Source organism: Epargyreus clarus, unplaced genomic scaffold, assembly GCF_041222505.1.
Source record: "Epargyreus clarus isolate Ecla_fem2 unplaced genomic scaffold, WU_Ecla_fem_2.2 ptg000006l, whole genome shotgun sequence".
NCBI lineage: Eukaryota > Metazoa > Arthropoda > Insecta > Lepidoptera > Hesperiidae > Epargyreus > Epargyreus clarus.
This window is the reverse complement of record NW_027332214.1, coordinates 8,103,384-8,122,831: the sequence shown is the minus strand read 5'-3', so window position 1 is coordinate 8,122,831 and position 19,448 is coordinate 8,103,384. Positions and strand designations below refer to the sequence as shown.

General features: G+C 37.2%; 1 protein-coding gene across 1 annotated transcript; it reads right to left on the bottom strand.

Annotated features, from left to right (window-relative positions):
* Nucleotides 1-4,623: 4,623 nt before the first annotated feature.
* Syt14 (Synaptotagmin 14) lies at nt 4,624-11,314 on the bottom strand. The gene is made up of 11 exons (XM_073073406.1): nt 11,026-11,314; nt 10,777-10,956; nt 10,073-10,164; nt 8,917-9,120; nt 8,479-8,637; nt 8,010-8,118; nt 7,574-7,743; nt 7,107-7,316; nt 6,620-6,784; nt 5,815-5,979; nt 4,624-5,554 (listed from the first exon to the last, which is right to left on the bottom strand). The coding sequence occupies exons 1-11, from the start codon at nt 11,060-11,062 to the stop codon at nt 5,522-5,524; spliced, it is 1,524 nt and encodes a 507-aa protein (XP_072929507.1). The 5' UTR covers nt 11,063-11,314; the 3' UTR covers nt 4,624-5,521.
* Between the last annotated feature and the right edge of the window lie 8,134 nt (nt 11,315-19,448).

Here is a 19,448-nt window from a genome sequence, read left to right as displayed (position 1 = left end):
TATTTCTTCTTTCCACACAAAGCAATGAACTATCCAAGCTGTCCTCACAATAGGTACCTACTGCTAATTGTAGACTGTAATAAAAAACACATACCTACATGGAAACGTGGCTAGTGTAATTAAAATAATATTTACATGCTAATGAAAGATAATCACAAACTGTGATTAAAATAATTAATCTGTTGAACTATATTATGTATGTATAATATGTAGGTAAGCGTGAAAAGGTGGACATTTAAGTTTTAATAAAATTAAATAAGTAGGTTTTAACTCTACGAAGATCTCCTTTAAAAACTCCTTTAAAAAAGGAGGGGGATCTTCATAAGTATAGATATCTCACCGCCTTGTAATTGAAGGAAGCCATTAAATGGCTTAAACTTCTGTCAGACATTTAATGGTTGTCGTGGTGTAATTTACGCGGAACAATGCCGACATGCGCAGTTAAGTGGTGCAAAACACGAACTCGAAGAAAAAGTGTGAAGAAATATTGTTTCATTCGTAAGTGATCTAAAAACTATATTTTTTTAATATTTTTTTAAACCCGAAAATAGACGACAGTGACAATTTCAATTGTCAAAACTGGTTACATTTTCTTGTTAGGAGTAATCTTTACTATGAAAAAAATAAACAACATATAAAAAAACAATTTCGCAAATTCAGATCATAAAATTTGCGCCACAATTCAATTTAATATACTCAATTATCAATATCCCCGCATATACCTACATATTATGTATCCTTATGAACACAACACATATTATATTTTATTAGCGGTATATCGACGTAGGGTTATAGGGTAATTGTATATTGTGCTCACAGTAAATGGGTACCTAAGCAATAAATATTTAACTGTAATTTTTGGAATTTAAATGGGTACAGTCACGCTAGATTAATTAATACCAATTACCTTCCAACCTACGGTTACCAGTAGGTCAATGTGTATAGAGACAGTTCCGTAAACAGCGAGTATTAGGGGTCGAGGTATATTTGCACATACTACCCCTTAGTATGTCATCTTATTATCATGCCCTTAAAAAGGTTGAGAATGAGAAACATTCATCTAAATTATATTGTAACTAGCTGACCCGGCAAACTTTGCATCGCCTCAAAATCTATTTATCAAATATATTTCATATAAAATATAGCCTATGTTACTCGTGGATAATGTAGCTTTCGAATGGTGAAATAATTTTTAAAATCGGCCCAGTAGTTTTTGAGCCTATTCATTACAAACAAACAAACAAAAAAAGTGTTCCTCTTTATAATATTAGTGTAGAAAACGTACATTTGTTAATTCCCACGAAAAATAATTTTAAAGTTATTACAGTGCTTATACGTCCATGTTGTTTATATTAGGTATTTTACTTTGCTTAATATAATTATATTTCCGAATCTTACAACGAGGGTAAATAAAACAACATAATTAGGAAACTGTATAAAGTGATTTATTGAGAACATTTTTCACTTTTTATGTTAACATTCAAAAACTTTAAGATTGGTATTGGAATATAATATCATCAATATTATAAGTACAATAATTAATATCATAATAGTAATATCGCATAAACAACCACAAAATAAGCTGATCATTCACATTAATGCAACTCTATATAATTACGTCTCAGAGTAATAAATAAAAAACAATAATACGCGTCGAATAGATAACCTCTCTTCTTTGGAAACTCGGTTAAAAATAATTGGCGAGAGTGTGTCCATGCCACTAGCAGGCAGTTATAGGCAGATGTGTTGCATCCTTGTAGTCTCACCACTAAAATAAAGTTACGGCATCGATTGTTTGTCTTAAGAATTGACTAGGGGATTCTAGGGTTTTAGTTTAGGATAAAAATCCTCGTCATCTGGTATTGTTCGCAATACACCGGTTACCTTTTGAAGGTTTCCCCCTCGTCTACAAAAAATATGCTGTTTAAAAGTAGCTTAATGGTGAAATTTATTATTCTGCTACTTTTTACAGCACCTCTTAGGTACAGTAAAACTTTTACAACTTGAAATCCACTGATTTATGATTGTTTGCCAATGCCGTGCATAGAGATTTTCTCACCAGTGATTCACTCTTTAATTTCAAATTACTCTGAGAAACGCGTATTGACATAGTTTAACTACAATAAAGACATAAGTAATTTCACTGAACATTTTGTTTAAAAATTAAACCATTTGCACTTATCAAGAAAAAGCAGAAATACTTTATTATACGTGCAGTAACTAAAATTGTTAAGATATAAAAATAATTTGTGCTTTATATTTGTTTTATCTTATACGTTTTCGGGCGCAGTAAATGGACGAAAACTGATTATTGAATAACGATACCTTCTATTATTTAGTTTTCATAAACAAAAAGCTATTGAAAAATTGAAACTCTGGTAATTTATAAAATAGGAAAGTACGACGCGAAAGATAAAAATTAAATTAAGTAAGTATATATTATGTCCATAGGATGACGTCTTTGCAAAGGATGCTCAAGATATTTTGGAAATATAGGTAAATACTGCTGTACTTCGAAGGAGAATACCTATGCAATTACAAACTTCAATACTGTCTAGGTATTTGCATGGCAGTGTGGGTATATGACCAGCGCCGTGCCTGAAGTATGGCGAGGCGAGAAACCGCTCTGCTAAGCGACAGGCCCACCAGGTAGCATAGGTCACCAAAAAGCCAAATGAAAACAATTAGTTAATAATCAAATTATCATAAATTGAAATTAAATTGAAATATAGAATTTAAGTAACATGAAAGTGTCGACCAATGAGCACTGAAAAACATTCTTGTCCTACCCTCATAAAGGGCAAACGCCGGCGCAGTGCATAAGCCGAATGCATATAGATACTGGACGTATACTTTCGTTTATTACATGAAACATATGGATCTTATATGAAGATACACTACGAGTATCATTGGCAAATAAATCGGTTAACGTAGAGTACAACAGCTCTATGTACCTACACAATTGTAAAATCAGACATCGAAGACATCCCCCAGTTGTAGAAAGAGACTCATCTAACAGTTGCAGTTTGCCTGAAACCTACAGGGTTAAAAGTACCACATAGATTGCCCCAGGGAGTCGCGGTCTAAAAAATACCTCTACATTTTCTATTCATAAGAAAAGTATGCAAACGACGCTTTAAAAACACCTATTTATTCACGTAAAACTAAATTGCACAGTTGAAAAGAACAATCTACAATTTAAAACAATCTTAAATTTATCATTGGTCATTTTTAGGTAGTTTTCTAAATATGTCCGTATGTTCTGATGTACTTGAGAATAGAGCAATGAAATAACGGTCCTTATTCTACTAACACGATTTTCCTCAATATAATATAATACATTTCCGAACTGTTAAAGTGTTCTTTATTTAATGGAAGGATATATATGTACTTTAAATCAAAATAATTTTCTTCAATGAACACCAATCTGTCAATATGAACGGGTTGTTAGTTATATACTTATCATTCTTACACATAACTATAAATGTAGGAAAATAAGTGACAATATTGTACGTTTTTTTTTTAATAAAACGAAAGTTAGAAACAGAGGTGCATAGGGGGGTTGAGAAATATTTTACATAGTAAGGGACCGTGCCCAAGAAGAGTTGAAAAGCACTGTATTATAATATTATAATTCTTATAAAATTTTCGATTTAAGATGACGCAGATTACAATTCACATACATAAATTACATAAATTCAGTACAGATTCTTACTGAATTTAAAATAATTTTTATCTTTCATATTGTTATTTCACTTGTGAGCGTGTTATAAAATCTTTAATTGTTATATACTCTTAACTCTAGGGTACTTGAAGCAATCTCACACGTCACTTACAACTAATATTGTATAAGTACAAAATCTACGGATTTACGAAATGGCACAATTAATATAATTCAAATAAGCAAGTTAATATGTAGAAGCATTGATAAAACATTGACTACGTCTTTTAATATAAAACTCGTTTAAACAATATTATGCATAATTACGTAAATATATCATCTGATTTAAATTAAAATATTAAAGGAAATATATCTATTTAGCAATTATGATTGATAAATTTCTCCCTTTCAATAAGAATAACAGCATATGAATCAAATACAGTAAAATAGTTATATCTTCTACCCATAAAATTTAATTGAATTGACAAATTTTAATACAAAATAATTTAGCATGTAAACATTTTACTGCAATAGCACACTACATCTAAAATTAGAACATTAAACTTATTCTTAAAGATGAAAGAAAATATCGTCTTTTAATAATAATAACAGTTAGATAAAGTTGAATAAAATGTAAATAAATTGGTATTAATATAATCCCTTAATTTGTGCTTACAATTATTTTATTTTATAAACCCATTGGTGAGATATAATCATTTCAAATGATCTTTCAAAAGTTTCCTTACAAAAGCTACAATACATATTACATAGTACCTACCTATAACACTAAAATTGTATTTGTGTGAGTGTCTGAAAGATTTTAAAGGTGACTATACAATAGCTATTAGGAGGGTTATGGAGTAAATATAGTAAGTACTGTGTATATATATATATATATATATATATATATATATATATATATATATATATATATATATATATATTAAAATCAATTGTAAAATGTTTCATGATAACTTTACTATAAGTAGCTTACTAAGGGTTTATTAAAAATGTGTAATATTTTTTTGTTATACATATATCATTATTTATATTATTTCATCCATGAAAAAGGTAGCCTAGTAGAGTTACAATAATCAGCAATTGTATACTTAATATATCAATATTCAATAAATATGGTTCTATGTTACTCCTATCTCACAATGTTTGTGCGCTCCAAGTCAACATCATCAATATAAATACTACGAGTCGTTACATACACCCAAAATCCTAAATAAATTGCGTACATGAAAATCTTTAAAACATCTCTAATATATAATAATTTCTTTTTAAGAATCACACCTTTAAGTTTCAATCCCTAATCCTACTAACATATAATACGAAAATGAGATTCATTGTATGAATATACGTAATTAAATACACATCGAACTCCATATAGACATATAAGACGTTTTCGTCACAAACTCTTAATACCATCATACCACCAAGGAATCATTCAGTCGAAAATGTGCGTGCTTTCCCAAAAACCGTAAATACAACACCTTACACGAAATACACGAAAACAGCAGGCACATCGGGCCGTCAAATGACGTTACCGTATCCCAATATACAGACAACGAGACAAAGCATACAATAGTGCTGACGTCCAAAGCGAACATGAACTAGCACGAAGAAAGACCTTTACAAGGTCGGGGGTGGGGGACAGTCGCACGACCTGACGCATCGGGTCATTAGGATCGGCGACGGAGAGGCGACGGACCGGCGATTGACGGAACGGAACGTAACATCAATGCGAACGCACCAATGTGCGGCCAGTCTTGACAAGTGCCAAATGGGGCCCGAGAGGCCAAAAGGTATCCAAGTTCAAACGAGCGCGTCCCTCTCGCGCTATGTCGGTGACCGTCAGGAGTCCAAAAGAACGTGCCAGCGCTGCACCTATTGAGAGAACATAAATAAGTAAGTTTGTTTATATGAAAAGTCCAATTTTAAACTTGTTTTTATTGTAGCGTTTGATAACTGACCATTGGGTTACCTACACATTTTTATCTCCGGTGTTTATATTACAACTTAATATGCTCCTGAAACTCAAGAACACGCATTTATACTTCCCTTGGTAATCTCGTGACAAGTTAGATTTACAAAAGTCAATTACCAGAGCGATACAAACACTAAGACTACTCGGTTAAGACACTAACCTGCTCGGTTTGTCGCTCGCACAGCTCCTGCCAGTGGCGCTCCTCCTCGCGGCCCGAGGAGCTGTGCCCCAGCGAGAACCAGCCCACCATCTCGTTGCGCTTCACGCTGCGCCGCCACCATACAGACACCATCAGCGTCACCTCCGTCAGTTGGAACAGCGCTACCTGATAATTTGGATAATGTCACAAATGTCCTAAGTATAGAGCTATAGATATTAATGTCTTGCTAGGTAGACACGATGCCAAGAGTGCTATTTGTGTGGTAGAATTTATTGCCGCGGCAGTGTCAAGCCTATTTCTGCTTACAGCAGCAATCTAGTGCTAGAGTGTTGTGATTTAAATGCCGTAAATAATTATTAACTCATTCTTCACTAATAGATTCACTGATCATGTCATGAAAGTCATAGACTATAAACATATACCAAGTACCCAGTCAGACCTAAAACCTAAATTCATAATAAGTATCATTCTAATTGAAGATGTACTAGGACATAAAAAGTATCAATTACACAAGACGCTTCAACTTAGTTTAGCGTCTAGCAGCGTCAGAGTCAGCATCTATGATCGACAACAGACGATTATATTACAGGTATACTAAAAACAGTAACGATCATTTGGCAACCGTTAGCTACATCTGCTACAAATCTTATTAAAATTCACTTCCTGATCAGTTTCTTCTCACAACCAGAAAAGTTACGGAGCGCACTTCAACATATGCAATAACTGTATAATGCAATGCATGCATGCATAAATATAATGGATAACTGCAATGTTGATTGACCGGATTGATTATATAAAAATATACCTGGAAGATAAATAGCTCCTTGTAGAGCGGGTTGGACTGCGCACGGCGAGTGGTGGACTTGCAGCGCCCCATCTCCATGCCGAGCGAGCTGATGAGGCACAGCTTCACATACGTGTCCGGTGCCTTGTTCGGCGATAGTTTGCGGAAATGCGTGCCTTTTATTATCTGGTAGAAAATAACAAGCATGTTTGAAGTACCGTTTTAATAGTGTAGATACAATTTTCTTCCTAAAAGGCACTTTTTTTAAAATTTGCGTCCTTAAATTTACTTTTAAGATTTAAAAGATTTATTCTTAACGCTTAAGCTTAAGATTTATAACGCTTATCATAACGATATTTAATTCCGCTGTAATGGATACGAATGATTTTTTTCTTCGCATTGCTAATGCTTATTTTGTTGTCTGCATTGACAAACAAAATTGACAAACCAGCACATTAAGAAATAAAACTTCAGAAATCGACGCCCACTTGAGAAGCCAGCACCTCACCTCCACGCTAAGATGTCCTGTGGTGGAATTATACTGTAGTCCGAGCAGCAACTCCGGTGCAGATCGCGCGCTGCAGCAGGACGAGGCGGAGTCGGACCGCGCGAGGCTGCACGCCTCCCCACCGCCCGTGCCTGGTGTCATCACCGTCGTGATGGACGATGGACTCGCCAGCACACCCGTTATGGAATTGTTTAACTCCAGTTTTGGCAACTGGAAGTGTATTACGAAAATTATATAAGTGAAGTCGTAAGGAGAAGAAAGTCGAATTACAAAGAATTTCACCAAATTGAAGTCAAGAACTGTAACGTTTATATTAATGAAAATTAAAATGATACGCAAAGTTAGAAATATACTTGACAATAAAATGTCATTGCTTGACAAGCATTTGCATTTAATACGATATAGAGTTAATAAATTTTAACACATTTTTAAACCGCCAAAGGACTAAAAGAACAAAATCCACCGACCTGCAGAGTCGGTTGATGGTGCTGCCGCGGCATGAGCTGCAGCCACAGGTTGTTCTCCAGCTCGAAGTTGAGTGCGGCGAAGCTGACGGAGGCCTCGCCCAGCAGCCGCTGCCGACGCATCCGTTCGCAGCCGTATATGCGTATACGAAGGCCCAGACCGTGCACGTCCTCTGGTAACATAATTATGGTTATTTAATGTGATAGAGTATGACAAAAAGTGTACGAGTAAAAGATTCTTCAGCATAGAAAGTTGTGTGATTCCAATAATATTTTTTTAAAAATTAACACAATATTAAGTAGGTATTCGTATATACCTAATAAGCATTCACTTAAATAAGAAATTGTTCGTTGTCCCTGAGAACTTGGAATAGATCTACTATTCTTGACTGTTGAGTGTAAAGTAGTTGGTATCCTTGAGTAACAAGGTTAAACTTACCTGGATTAATTTTGTGAAGGACAAAGCTTTCCATATACTGAGGGTTTTCGCCATTTCGTATCTTAGATTTATACTTTTGTTTCTTTAGCGGAAGTAAAACAATTCGGACCTACAAGAAAAAAAATCCACTTTACAGAAAAATATTTTAATCTTTGATTATTAACATATCTACTCGTATACTAAAGCACCAACTCAAACGCTATCTGTAATTCGGGATTTTCCTTACATGTTATAAATAAAATCAGCTACAACATTTATCAGAAGGCAAATAAGTAGATTTCTTTATCAAGAAATACTTGGCTTTAACTGACTGTAATTTTCTCAGTAGATCACTGTGTTGCAACCAAATCCTTTTTAAAAGTCCTTAGATTGATTTAAAATGTATTACACCTTCAGGGAATTGCAGAAAGATCCGCCCCCAGAGGGGAAGAATAGCAGTTGTCCCCTCTTTTTAAATAGGCGACGTTACCTGACTCTGAAGTATTTGCCCCTGGGTGCGTTGGGGCAGCGACCGTGCTTGCAGCACGTGCACCGTCATACTCCGGACGGGGGCATCGTATAACAACGTCAGTTCCACCGAACCACGCTCCTGGGAGTTCCCGCTTTCACCGCAGAGGAGAGAAGTGTCCTGAGAAGAAAGGTATATCAACATCTGAAACACACCGAATGAGTGGCAATATTTACGGCTAAAGTTAAAAGGATCTTCGCAAAAAGAAATTATAGACTTACAATTTGCTTTTCCAAAATGCTTTTATTCATATAAATGTATTACATAAATAAATAAATTGCTTTTATTTCTATTATAGCACTTAAGTATCTAATATCTATATGAAGTAGATATAATATTTTTCACATCTCAAGACTTTAACTTACTTACTTTTTCTTTTCGACAAAAATAGAAACTTACGTTGTGTGCCAGTACATCACTGTCGACGCTGCTCTGCGCCTCCAGGGTGTGGATGTACTCAGCGCGCTGGGGCACCACATCGTCGATCCTGGTCTCGCGCAGGCTGGTCTCCCTCAGCGCGCTCTGCACCACCTCCACGTCCACCTTCGTGACCGTTTGGTTCTCGTTCTTCTCCTCGTAATGACATTCCACTTCCTCCTTATCCTGGAATAGGGTCATTATTGTACCTATCGCTGTCGCACTCGAACACGGTCGTGATGTCTAGGCAAATTATGTTTATAAGCGGGGTCGGTGATAAAGGACAGTCAGGTGGAAGCAAGGTTAAGCAATTAAAGCAATATGGATATGGACAATTGATTGTAATCAGATGAAACAGTAGATTGAATTTATTAATTCGCTATATATTAAGTGTATTTAAGTGTGCTGAACTTATGGTATTTTTGTCCAAGCGTGAGGTGAGGTGATATATCTTAATTTTAATTAATAAATTATCACGTGTTTCTAAGAAATCTGCATGTATGAATGTTATCCATGATACGTGGAGTCATCCAATTCGCACTTCGCAAGAGCTACGGTGGACATGGCCTACATCGATCTCATTTTAATTGGAGGTCTGTGCCCAGCACTGGATTAATAATGGTTTATATTATACATATTAAATATATATAGAGGAACAATAAATTAAAATATAGTATGAAAGAAATGTCTATATTAACCCAAATCTATGATGAAACTAATTACATTAAACCTTTGAACTAATTAAGCCAGTCTATTACACCGAATAAATTGTGAACGATTGTTTAAGAAATAAATATAAATTTAAATTAATTACATTATTTTTCTAGTTAGTAAAAAATTATTACGTTAACACAAAAATATTTACGATAATAAAAAATAAGCGTTCTACGACTAATACGAATTTTAAATCATATATGACTAGTCTTGTCGTGGATAATAATTATTGTTTGCTTTAATCCATTGATACATTATTATTCATTCATATCTGGCTCGAAGGATCAAAAATTAGTAGAAAATGCTAATGATAAAAACATTTAGTCGATGACGAATTGCATTAGGTTGGGAGTACTTAGCAGTTTCTATTTATATATATCATATATAACTTCCTTCCGAAATCTATGACGTACTAAAGTCTCACCTGCTGTATGCGCAAGCGCAGCTCCTCATCCGAGTCGGAGGTCTCGAACGTGAATATTCGTTCGGGGTAATGGATCGGTTTCGACAAAGCATCTATAACAACACAGATGTACGAACAACGTCAATCGATATAATAGGCTCAAGTACCTACGCTAAGGGTTGTCTAAACTAAAATGTTTACGTTATGGTATATGAATCATGTGTTAAAACATGTATAAAACACGCACAGATTTTATTAGCAAGAAGATGGTTGATACTATATTGGATGATGAATTATAGATTTGTGACTATGTTAAAAGAACATTATTTTATTTTGCCAAGGGATAAATATGTTTAAGTTTTAGGTTAGACAACTTTTTGAATGATAACTGTTTGCACTAATGAGCTCTTTTTGCAACATTAAATAACACAGAAATAGGAGAGTGGTAATTCATACGTAAATAATTTAAATATCACTACAGCTATATTTTTACACATGGAAAAACTAAGTCGAGTCTATAAATTTGTAAAAATATGCTTAAGTACTATACTAAGTTTGGATAGCTATAATAAATACTAAGACAATTCTAATTATGAAAATTTTACGAACAATATACCGTCGAGTATTTGATACTTTTATATTTTACGTTAACACGTCTACTTAGTGTAATAAAATGCTTATATTTTACAGATACGTCTCTAGTAATATAATAAATTGGTACTTACCAAACTGAGCATTGTCGAGAGGGATCCCGGAGATGCCAGCGTTTACGGTGAGGATGTCATCGTCACAGATCTTTCGCCCGAACACGGCGGAGTAGCACCATCGTCGGCCCAGAAACAGCAGCACCACCAACACGACGACAGCGAACGCTGCTACCGCACTTATGTATGCTGTAGCCTCCACTGCGTAAAACATAGCCGTGTAGTTTCACTCGAATACAAATAACACTGAACAACAGATAGAGTGTTTACCATTCGATGGGTTTAACACGCCGATGTTGGCCACCATTCTGACTCAGTCGATCATCTCTGCGCGGAGTAGTCGCACTCCGACTAATCTATTTCATTTCACCGTATTCAACCTAAATCTGAGATTAGCGTTGTTTTTTCCAGGCTATAGCGAATTTATAAAAGCGTAATGGAGAATTAGGACGTGTTGGCACGATCGCTGGCTGTCAGTGGCGCACATGCGCGGTGGAGCGGGGGCACGGCGGGGCGTGTGGAACTCTCCGAGCGGCTATAGGACGAAGGACCCCTCAGGTATACCTATACAAAGAGGTGTATCAGAGTAATGAAGCGATAGGATACTGTCGTCAAGGCCGAGGGCGGCACGTGACCTCCCTGAAGCCCTTGGGAATAAGTCCACGCAATACGACGCTAAATTACACGCGTTTAATGGTCTCCACGTGTGTTCATTAGGGTACCTTTTATACGGCCGTGTAGGAAGGGCAATTTATTGTAGTTACTTAAAACAGAAAGCTATTAAGATTTTTTGATACTTCCTGAAATTAATACAATTTGCACAAAATCAACTCTTAACGTTATTTTTTTCATTCATCTTTAACTCACGTAGGATTCTGATCTTGTAGACTACTAAATTATACAACAACATCTACGTTAGATTTATAGTTTTCTATCATCTGTGGGTGTTTCACACTTACCTATAAAGAGGCGCTGTGCTACTTGCAGCGACACAATCAGGACACTGGAACAATGCCAAGTGGTCCAGAGTCGCCGTTTGATGTGGCTCACATAAATAATGTCTTTGAACTTATCCGGTCCTCGCATACCTAGATACGCATATCTAATAAAAATTCTGCTGTCTGTACGCAACCTTTAATATGTGCTTTGATAATTACTACTTCTATTCTCCAGACGTGCTTAGGTTAGAAACGAAAATCAATTTCCATATTGATCGGTAGCGATCCGTGTGAATTTATGAAAATATTTTTAGCTAACCACGTAAACAAGTATAATATACTACAGTACAGAAGCAAGCAATCATTAAAAATAGTAAAACGTTGAAAATACGATGCAGTTAACAGCAGTTAATAAAAACTACCTTTCAACAGATTTTCATCTCATAGTTAAATAGTACCCACGGTTGATTACAAACATGAAATTACAAAACTGGAAAGCTAAACTACAAAAATATATGCTTAAAACTTATTAATGAAAGTAACGTCACGGGCGTGAGCTAGTGTTAGAACTATTCCGTAGATAATTCCGTGTATTTACCGTTATTTACTTAAACTAGATGTATAGTAGGTAAGGTAAATAATATGGCGGACCAGTGAACCGTTCTAATTCTTGTCCATCAGCGCTGAGAGTGTAATTAGGGTATTGACAAAACTATTTTTATAGGACGTGGTAATTAGGTGAACACCTCATCCATTTTTAAAACGCTTTTTTATTAAAAATCAAATGCCATTTATTTGTTTCTTTAACTTTGATTGACTTTTAGGGCTCGAACACAAAACTGCGATGCGACGCGATGCGAATTGCTGCGATGCGATATCGTGCGGCGTAGCGTCTCTCAGGGTGACCAACAACAACAGCCACTGTGCGATGCGAATCAATTCGCAAGTTCTTGCGATGCGTCGAGGGAGCTCGCAGATTTTTGCGATGCGACGTCGCATCGCAGTTTTGTGTACGAACCCTTAATTCGAAGGTCTTAGCCACCTAGCTGCTTAGACTCGAAGCTTAAATAGATATTTTTTATTATAAAAAGCACAGAAGGGGTAGTTTTAACAACATATACCTATGCACCGTACGTATCGAACAGACTACAATATACCAATTAAGGTGTATTCACATGTACCACAACCACTTTACAACGTAGAAAAAAATAGCGACAAGCTGTTCTTGTGTGAATAGTTTTGCTGCACTTTTTTGCAGTTCTTCGTGTTGTGGTTTTTCTTTTGGTACATATTCTCGTTTAAGTACACGTTTCAACGTACAAATTACGGTTAATAATAATAATAATAATAATTTTCTTGATACTTCAGTCTGAAACCCTTTTTTTACAGTCATAAATATGTACCCACCAAATCTATGATTTGGTGGGTACATATTTTCTTAAATCTATGTTAGCGTACAACAAACAAAACAAGGGGGTTAGTGTTAAAAACAACTTAGCCTATGTTAGTAAAGACAATTAAAACAAAAAACTTAAATTCTAAGTACACACACACTTGTTGGCTCGTGTGTGTACACCATTCCAGCAGGCCCAGAGAGGGCATTCTGGTTTGCATAATCAATCGAAATCTTTAACAGAGTATTTGGATTTTGTTTCATGATGAAACATTAAAAACTGTTATCTAATTAATATTGTTGTTCTATGTTTGTAGGCTGTATCTACGGTCCAATTAAGTACCTACGCTTGTAGCTATTCTATTTTTAAAACGACCGCGGTTAGCCATTATTGCTTACACACTACACTACACAATTATCAGTAACAGTAAGAATTTCTCGTTGTTCCACCCCAGGGTTCTTCGCGTGAGATATGGTGTGAAATAAAACGTGTTACATAACAGGGTCACCGTGTCGTGAGCGGGCAATGTTTGCTTGACCCAAACTCATTACTTCTTATGACTTGACCTTATAACCCAGAATTTTTTGCTTTGTGCAGTTTTCAAATGCCAGTTCAAATGAAAAGTTTTCTTTGAATAGCGTTTTTGTGAATTTTTGATATAAAAATTATAAATGGGCCCACTACATTATGAACAGACCGCAGAAAAACCGCAGGATGGCGTCGCAGCGGTTTTTCCTTAATTGCAACGAAATGTTTTTGTTGTTCCATTTGGAACGTAGCACTATAGTGCAGATAAGTAGGACAGGATAAGAAGTGACCTCGTTTAAAAATATTTAATTAAATAAGATACTTAATCAGTACAATGGCTATAGTTATTTTAAAGATACCTTCTTATCGTGGTCTCAGAAACGATCTTCAATCTTGAGGAAAAAGTATATTAGGTTGAAGATAATAGTAAATACTAGTACAGTTTCTGCAAGGGTTTCATATCCGAAGGATAAAAACAGGACCCTATTACAAGCCTGCGCCACGGTACAAATATCTATACTATAATATATCTATACCTACTATAGATCCTTATACTGTGCCTGCGCTGTCTGTCACATGGGTCACCTTTGAAACGTACGTAGTAGATAGACACTTGGTTTTTACACAGTACCTAGGCGTAACAAAATAAAACAGATTCCCATACAATAAAATTGTATTTTTCGACCTGTCTGTTGGATCTTGATAGACCATATAGGTAGTAGCTATGGTGGTGTAAAAAAAGTTGGTGGTACAGAATCCTCCGTGTCAGATTTCGATTTGCACTTGGCTAATTATTTTTATTTTTAGTATCAAAATATTGTACATTAAAATAAACAGTACCTACTTCATTAAATATTACTGAGGGCGTTACCGTGTCACTAATGACCTTAAAAATGTATGGTGCAAACATTATATGAATGTATGTAACAATGGTTTCTTTGTTTACCTTTAATTAATATGTAGGCCACCTATTGTTACGTAGACACTGCGGCCTATGAATACCCGTGACCAACCACAGCTTTTGTTATTTATGGTGGTTTAGTAACATCGGTTTCGTATGATTTATGAACAGTAATAAGGTACAGAATATACCTATTTTCCAACATGTACAAAATAAGTATATATCCCAGGTATCTACCACTCATGGATATTTTAAAATTTATCTACTGGTGATTGGTTCTTGGGCGTGGAATCATACTCGTCCATTAACCCGGCCTCTGGAAAAGTAGAGCTACCTTCTCTACTTTTCACTTAGGCAACTCCTGCCTGGCGCGTCCACGTCGCGGGGGTGGGGATCTTACACTTCAGTAAGCCGAAGTGTGTAGATTGCGAAGTTCAGCAGGGACCCAGTACTGCGGGGTATAACACAGAGCCCATGCCCAGGGTTACGGGTGAAGACCTCAACGGTGGATTGGGCGGAGACAACGGATGTCGGTACGGCCAATACAGCGGAAGGGGCGAGCCACAGAGGCTTTGTGTCTGAATCCTGACGGAGGGCAGCGGTAGCCATCAGTACTGTAGTGAAGCGTAAGGAAGTTTTATCTGGACCGGTTCACTAACAGAATTCTACAGACACTGAGTCTGTAGTACCGCGATGTAGAAAGCAACGGGATACTACTACATTATCCATTCCCATGAGAGTTAAACGATGAATATGCAAGACAATTTAAAAGTACATTTGCCTGACGATCCGAGTAGCGACCGGCGCTCTGAGTTTTCCGGGAATCAAAGTGTGAAATTGGCTACCGGCCGAGGGAGTGTAGGCAACCAGGCATTCCCCGGAAAATATGCGATTGGAAGAGAGCTAATCCAATTGCGTAAGAACACCCGTATAGGCACATGGAATGTACGTGGACTCCTCGATGAGGGAAAACTACATATCTTGGATCATGAACTCCAGCGATGTGACTCTATTATTACCGGTTTAAGCGAGACTCATTGGAAAAGCAATGGGCACCGTCAATTGAATAAACATACCATCTATTATTCAGGTGACGATACTAACAGCTACGCCGGAGTAGCCATTGCGATCCCTAAACAATGGACTAAAGCGGTTTTGGGATACAATCCTGTCAGCAACAGAATTATAACAATGAAACTCAGTGCATCACCTACCCCACTGAATATCATGCAAGTGTATGCACCTACTAGCGCAGCGAAAGATGAAGATGTAGAAAACTTCTACAAAGACATTGAATCGTCTATAGCAACAATACCCAATAGAGAACTGCTGATTATACTTGGCGATTTTAATGCTAAAGTGGGTGACACACGAATGGATGCGGGCTTGCGGAATATTGTAGGCAACTATGGACTCGGCCAAAGGAACCCTCGGGGAGAAAGACTACTCCAATTTGCAGCTGACAACAATCTCACCATTATGAATACAGTATTCCAACAACACCGCAGACGGTTATACACCTGGACGTCTCCTGATGGCAAACACCGAAATCAGATCGACTATATACTCATAAGATCAAGATGGCGAAGTTCAATCTTGAACACACACACACTGCCCGGGGCTGACTGTCAGTCTGACCATCAACTCCTTGTATGCAACCTCAAACTCAAGTTACGAAACTCCATACCTCGTAAGGTTAACAAGAAACTGGAAATAGCAGACCAAACAGCTTTTATGAGTCAACTGTCAGCTGAAACCTACAAATGGAGGTCAAGAGCACAGAGTGATGGCCCTGATTCACTCTGGCAATCAGCAAGAGAAATAATAAAAGAGACTGTACGCTCGACACAACCTACCCGAACAAAAGGTAAACGAACGCATTGGATGACAGACAACACCTGGCGTCTTGTGGAGCGTCGTCGTGAGCTGAAAGCCAAGGGTGCGCCTATTCAGGATTTGAATTCGATAAATGCACAGATACAATCTTCTTCTCGCAGAGATCTTAGCAACCATCTCAATAACATCTGCATAGAGTTGGAAAGAAATGCAGAACGCCACGAAACAAAAGATTTATTTAAGAAGATACGATGCATAACTCGTCAATTCAAACACAAAACCTGGGCTATAGAAAATTCAAGGGGAGAGACTGTAACGGATATTAAGGGCATTGTAGGAGTGTGGAAGGAATATTGTGAGGAATTATTTACTGATAACACCATAGCACCACTTTGTAACACCAGTCCCCTGTCAGAAACCGAACATAACTCTCTAGAACCATCCATATTAAGGAGTGAAGTTCGAGCTGCAATCGAGCACTTAAAAAGGAATAAAGTTGTAGGAGCTGACGACATCCCTATTGAGATATTCAAAGCAATGGGCGAATACGGAGTTGAAATACTGCATGTTATCTGCAATCGCGTCTGGGAGACAGAAAAATGGCCACAGGACTGGGCACACTCTGTATTTATACCACTGCACAAGAAGGGATCTACAAAAAAATGTAGCAACTACAGACTCATAGCCTTGATTTCGCACGCTAGCAAAGTACTCCTACATGTCATTAACACCAGACTACAACCTTTTTTGAATCCCGAGATAGCTCAGGAGCAGGCAGGATTCATCAAGGGTCGAGGTACAAGGGAACAGATTTTAATACTCAGACAACTAATTGAAAAGTCTAGAGAGTTTAACACCCCACTCTACATCTGTTTTGTCGACTTTCATAAGGCATTCGACACAGTGAAATGGCATAAGCTATGGGATGTACTCAGCCACATGGGAGTACCTAATCACTTAGTTCGCCTCATACGCCGACTTTACGAGGAGGGAACTGCGACTGTGCGAATAGATGACATCGACTCGGAAAACTTTCAGACACATGCTGGTGTTCGGCAGGGATGCGTACTCTCCCCACTCCTATTCAACATCTATACAGAGTGTATCATGAGAATTGTCTTGGAGCAATGGAACAAAGGCGTGTCAGTAGGAGGTAGAAAGACGTCTAACTTGAGGTATGCTGACGACACGACTCTCCTCGCACAAACAAAAGAAGATATGGAACAGCTCTTGACACGTTTAGAGACAACAAGCCGCTCTTTCGGACTCGAAATCAACAGAGACAAAACCAAAATGATGATCGTGGACCGAGCTGAACTAAATCAACCTGAAATCGATATGATTGGCAACTGTGAAGTTGTTCAAAGCTACGTGTACCTTGGCTCCACGATCACAAACACTGGGGGATGTGAGGACGAGATACGAAGGAGATGTGCTATCACAAGAACTGCCGTAGACAAACTCAAAAGAATATGGTGCAACCGCAATATCACCAAAGCCACAAAAGTACGCCTTATGAGAAGTTTGGTCTTCCCAATATTTCTGTATGGTGCAGAAACTTGGACGGTTCGCCTCAAAGACCGACGTAAAATTGATGCACTTGAGATGTGGTGCTGGCGGAGATTGCTGCGAATCCCTTGGACAGCGTTTCGAACCAATGTTTCGATCTTGGAGGAACTTACCATTAAAGAGAGGCTATCGTCGACGGTACAAAAACGAATCCTCAAATACTTCGGACACGTTGTCCGAAATCAAAACTCCATGGAACGGCTCGTTGTCCAAGGGCACATGGAAGGCAAGCGGTCACGCGGACGATCTCCTACGCGTTGGACCGACTTAATAAAAAGTACCACACAAGCCTCCATTATCCAATGTTGCCGCAACGCCGAAGACCGCAACAAGTGGAGGCGCATCGCAAGGGTGGCATCGTCCAGAACTGATGCAACATCGTGAAACCACGACCGCTCTGTCAAGAGTGAACGACTAAAGAGAGAGAGAGATTGGTTCTAAAAATAAAATTTTAGTACACCATTATTGCGTTCTGCTCTACCTCATCCAACCATATGGAGTATGGACCATAGTATATTCAAGTAACAATATGGCAAAACATTTCTTGTGGTGCCACCACACACGAACTACGCAGTTCTACACAAAGATAATGTAATCACTACGTTTTAGTTCTACAATTTAGTTTCTTGTACAAACACTTGCCTGTCTCATTGTAATCCTTGCGTTTCATCGACTAACCGCTAGGTGTCGCTGTAAGAATAAACGTTATAACGATGCGGTAAACTTGAAGATGGTCATTAGTGAAAGAGCTTCCACAAGATGCTTGTGAAAAATGAACTTTAGATGCAGGGCTAATAACTTTCGCTACAGCGCACATAATAAATTTACTTTATTACCTACTTTTTATAGCTCACAGCTGTAATCTAATTTAAATAATTTTATACAAAGTATGTACATTTAATTTATACTGTTTCGTATTTTCTTTTAGTGTTGAAATTAATCCAGAAATAGCAGTGACTAGTATTTACTATGAGTGTAGCAATCTTATGAACATTCAAATTTAATAAATTGTATTTTTTCGTACATTACATTGAATTCACTGTGGATTTGCACTTGTCTTTATATGCATCTTTTCGGAAAATAAAGTTGCCTTTCCATCAGAGCTGTGCAAGATAGCCTGAGCAAGATGGAAGTGTGTCAAATTTATTAACTTTAGTGGATGGGTTCTACAAAACTATAGGAGGTAGGATCTGCGACAATTTTTATGCGAAAGAGTCTCACTCTTAGAGTGCTACTTTCATAGAAGACTTGCTACGTCATTTTAAATAATTTCGTAGCTTAGCTTTGACTACACTCACCGCCTAACTATCTCGCACATTTCTTGTGGAAAAGCGCCTTAACATGTTCTGTGTTCATTAAAAAATGACTGCAATATCAGGAATTGTATGTGTTACAAAAGGTGTTTTTAATATTATGGTTTATCTATTTTTAGTTGCTTTATGTACGGCATATGTACTTACATATTTTGAATGTGTTACTAAAATAATATGGGAATTTCGGGAACTATCTAATGAATAAAACATCCGG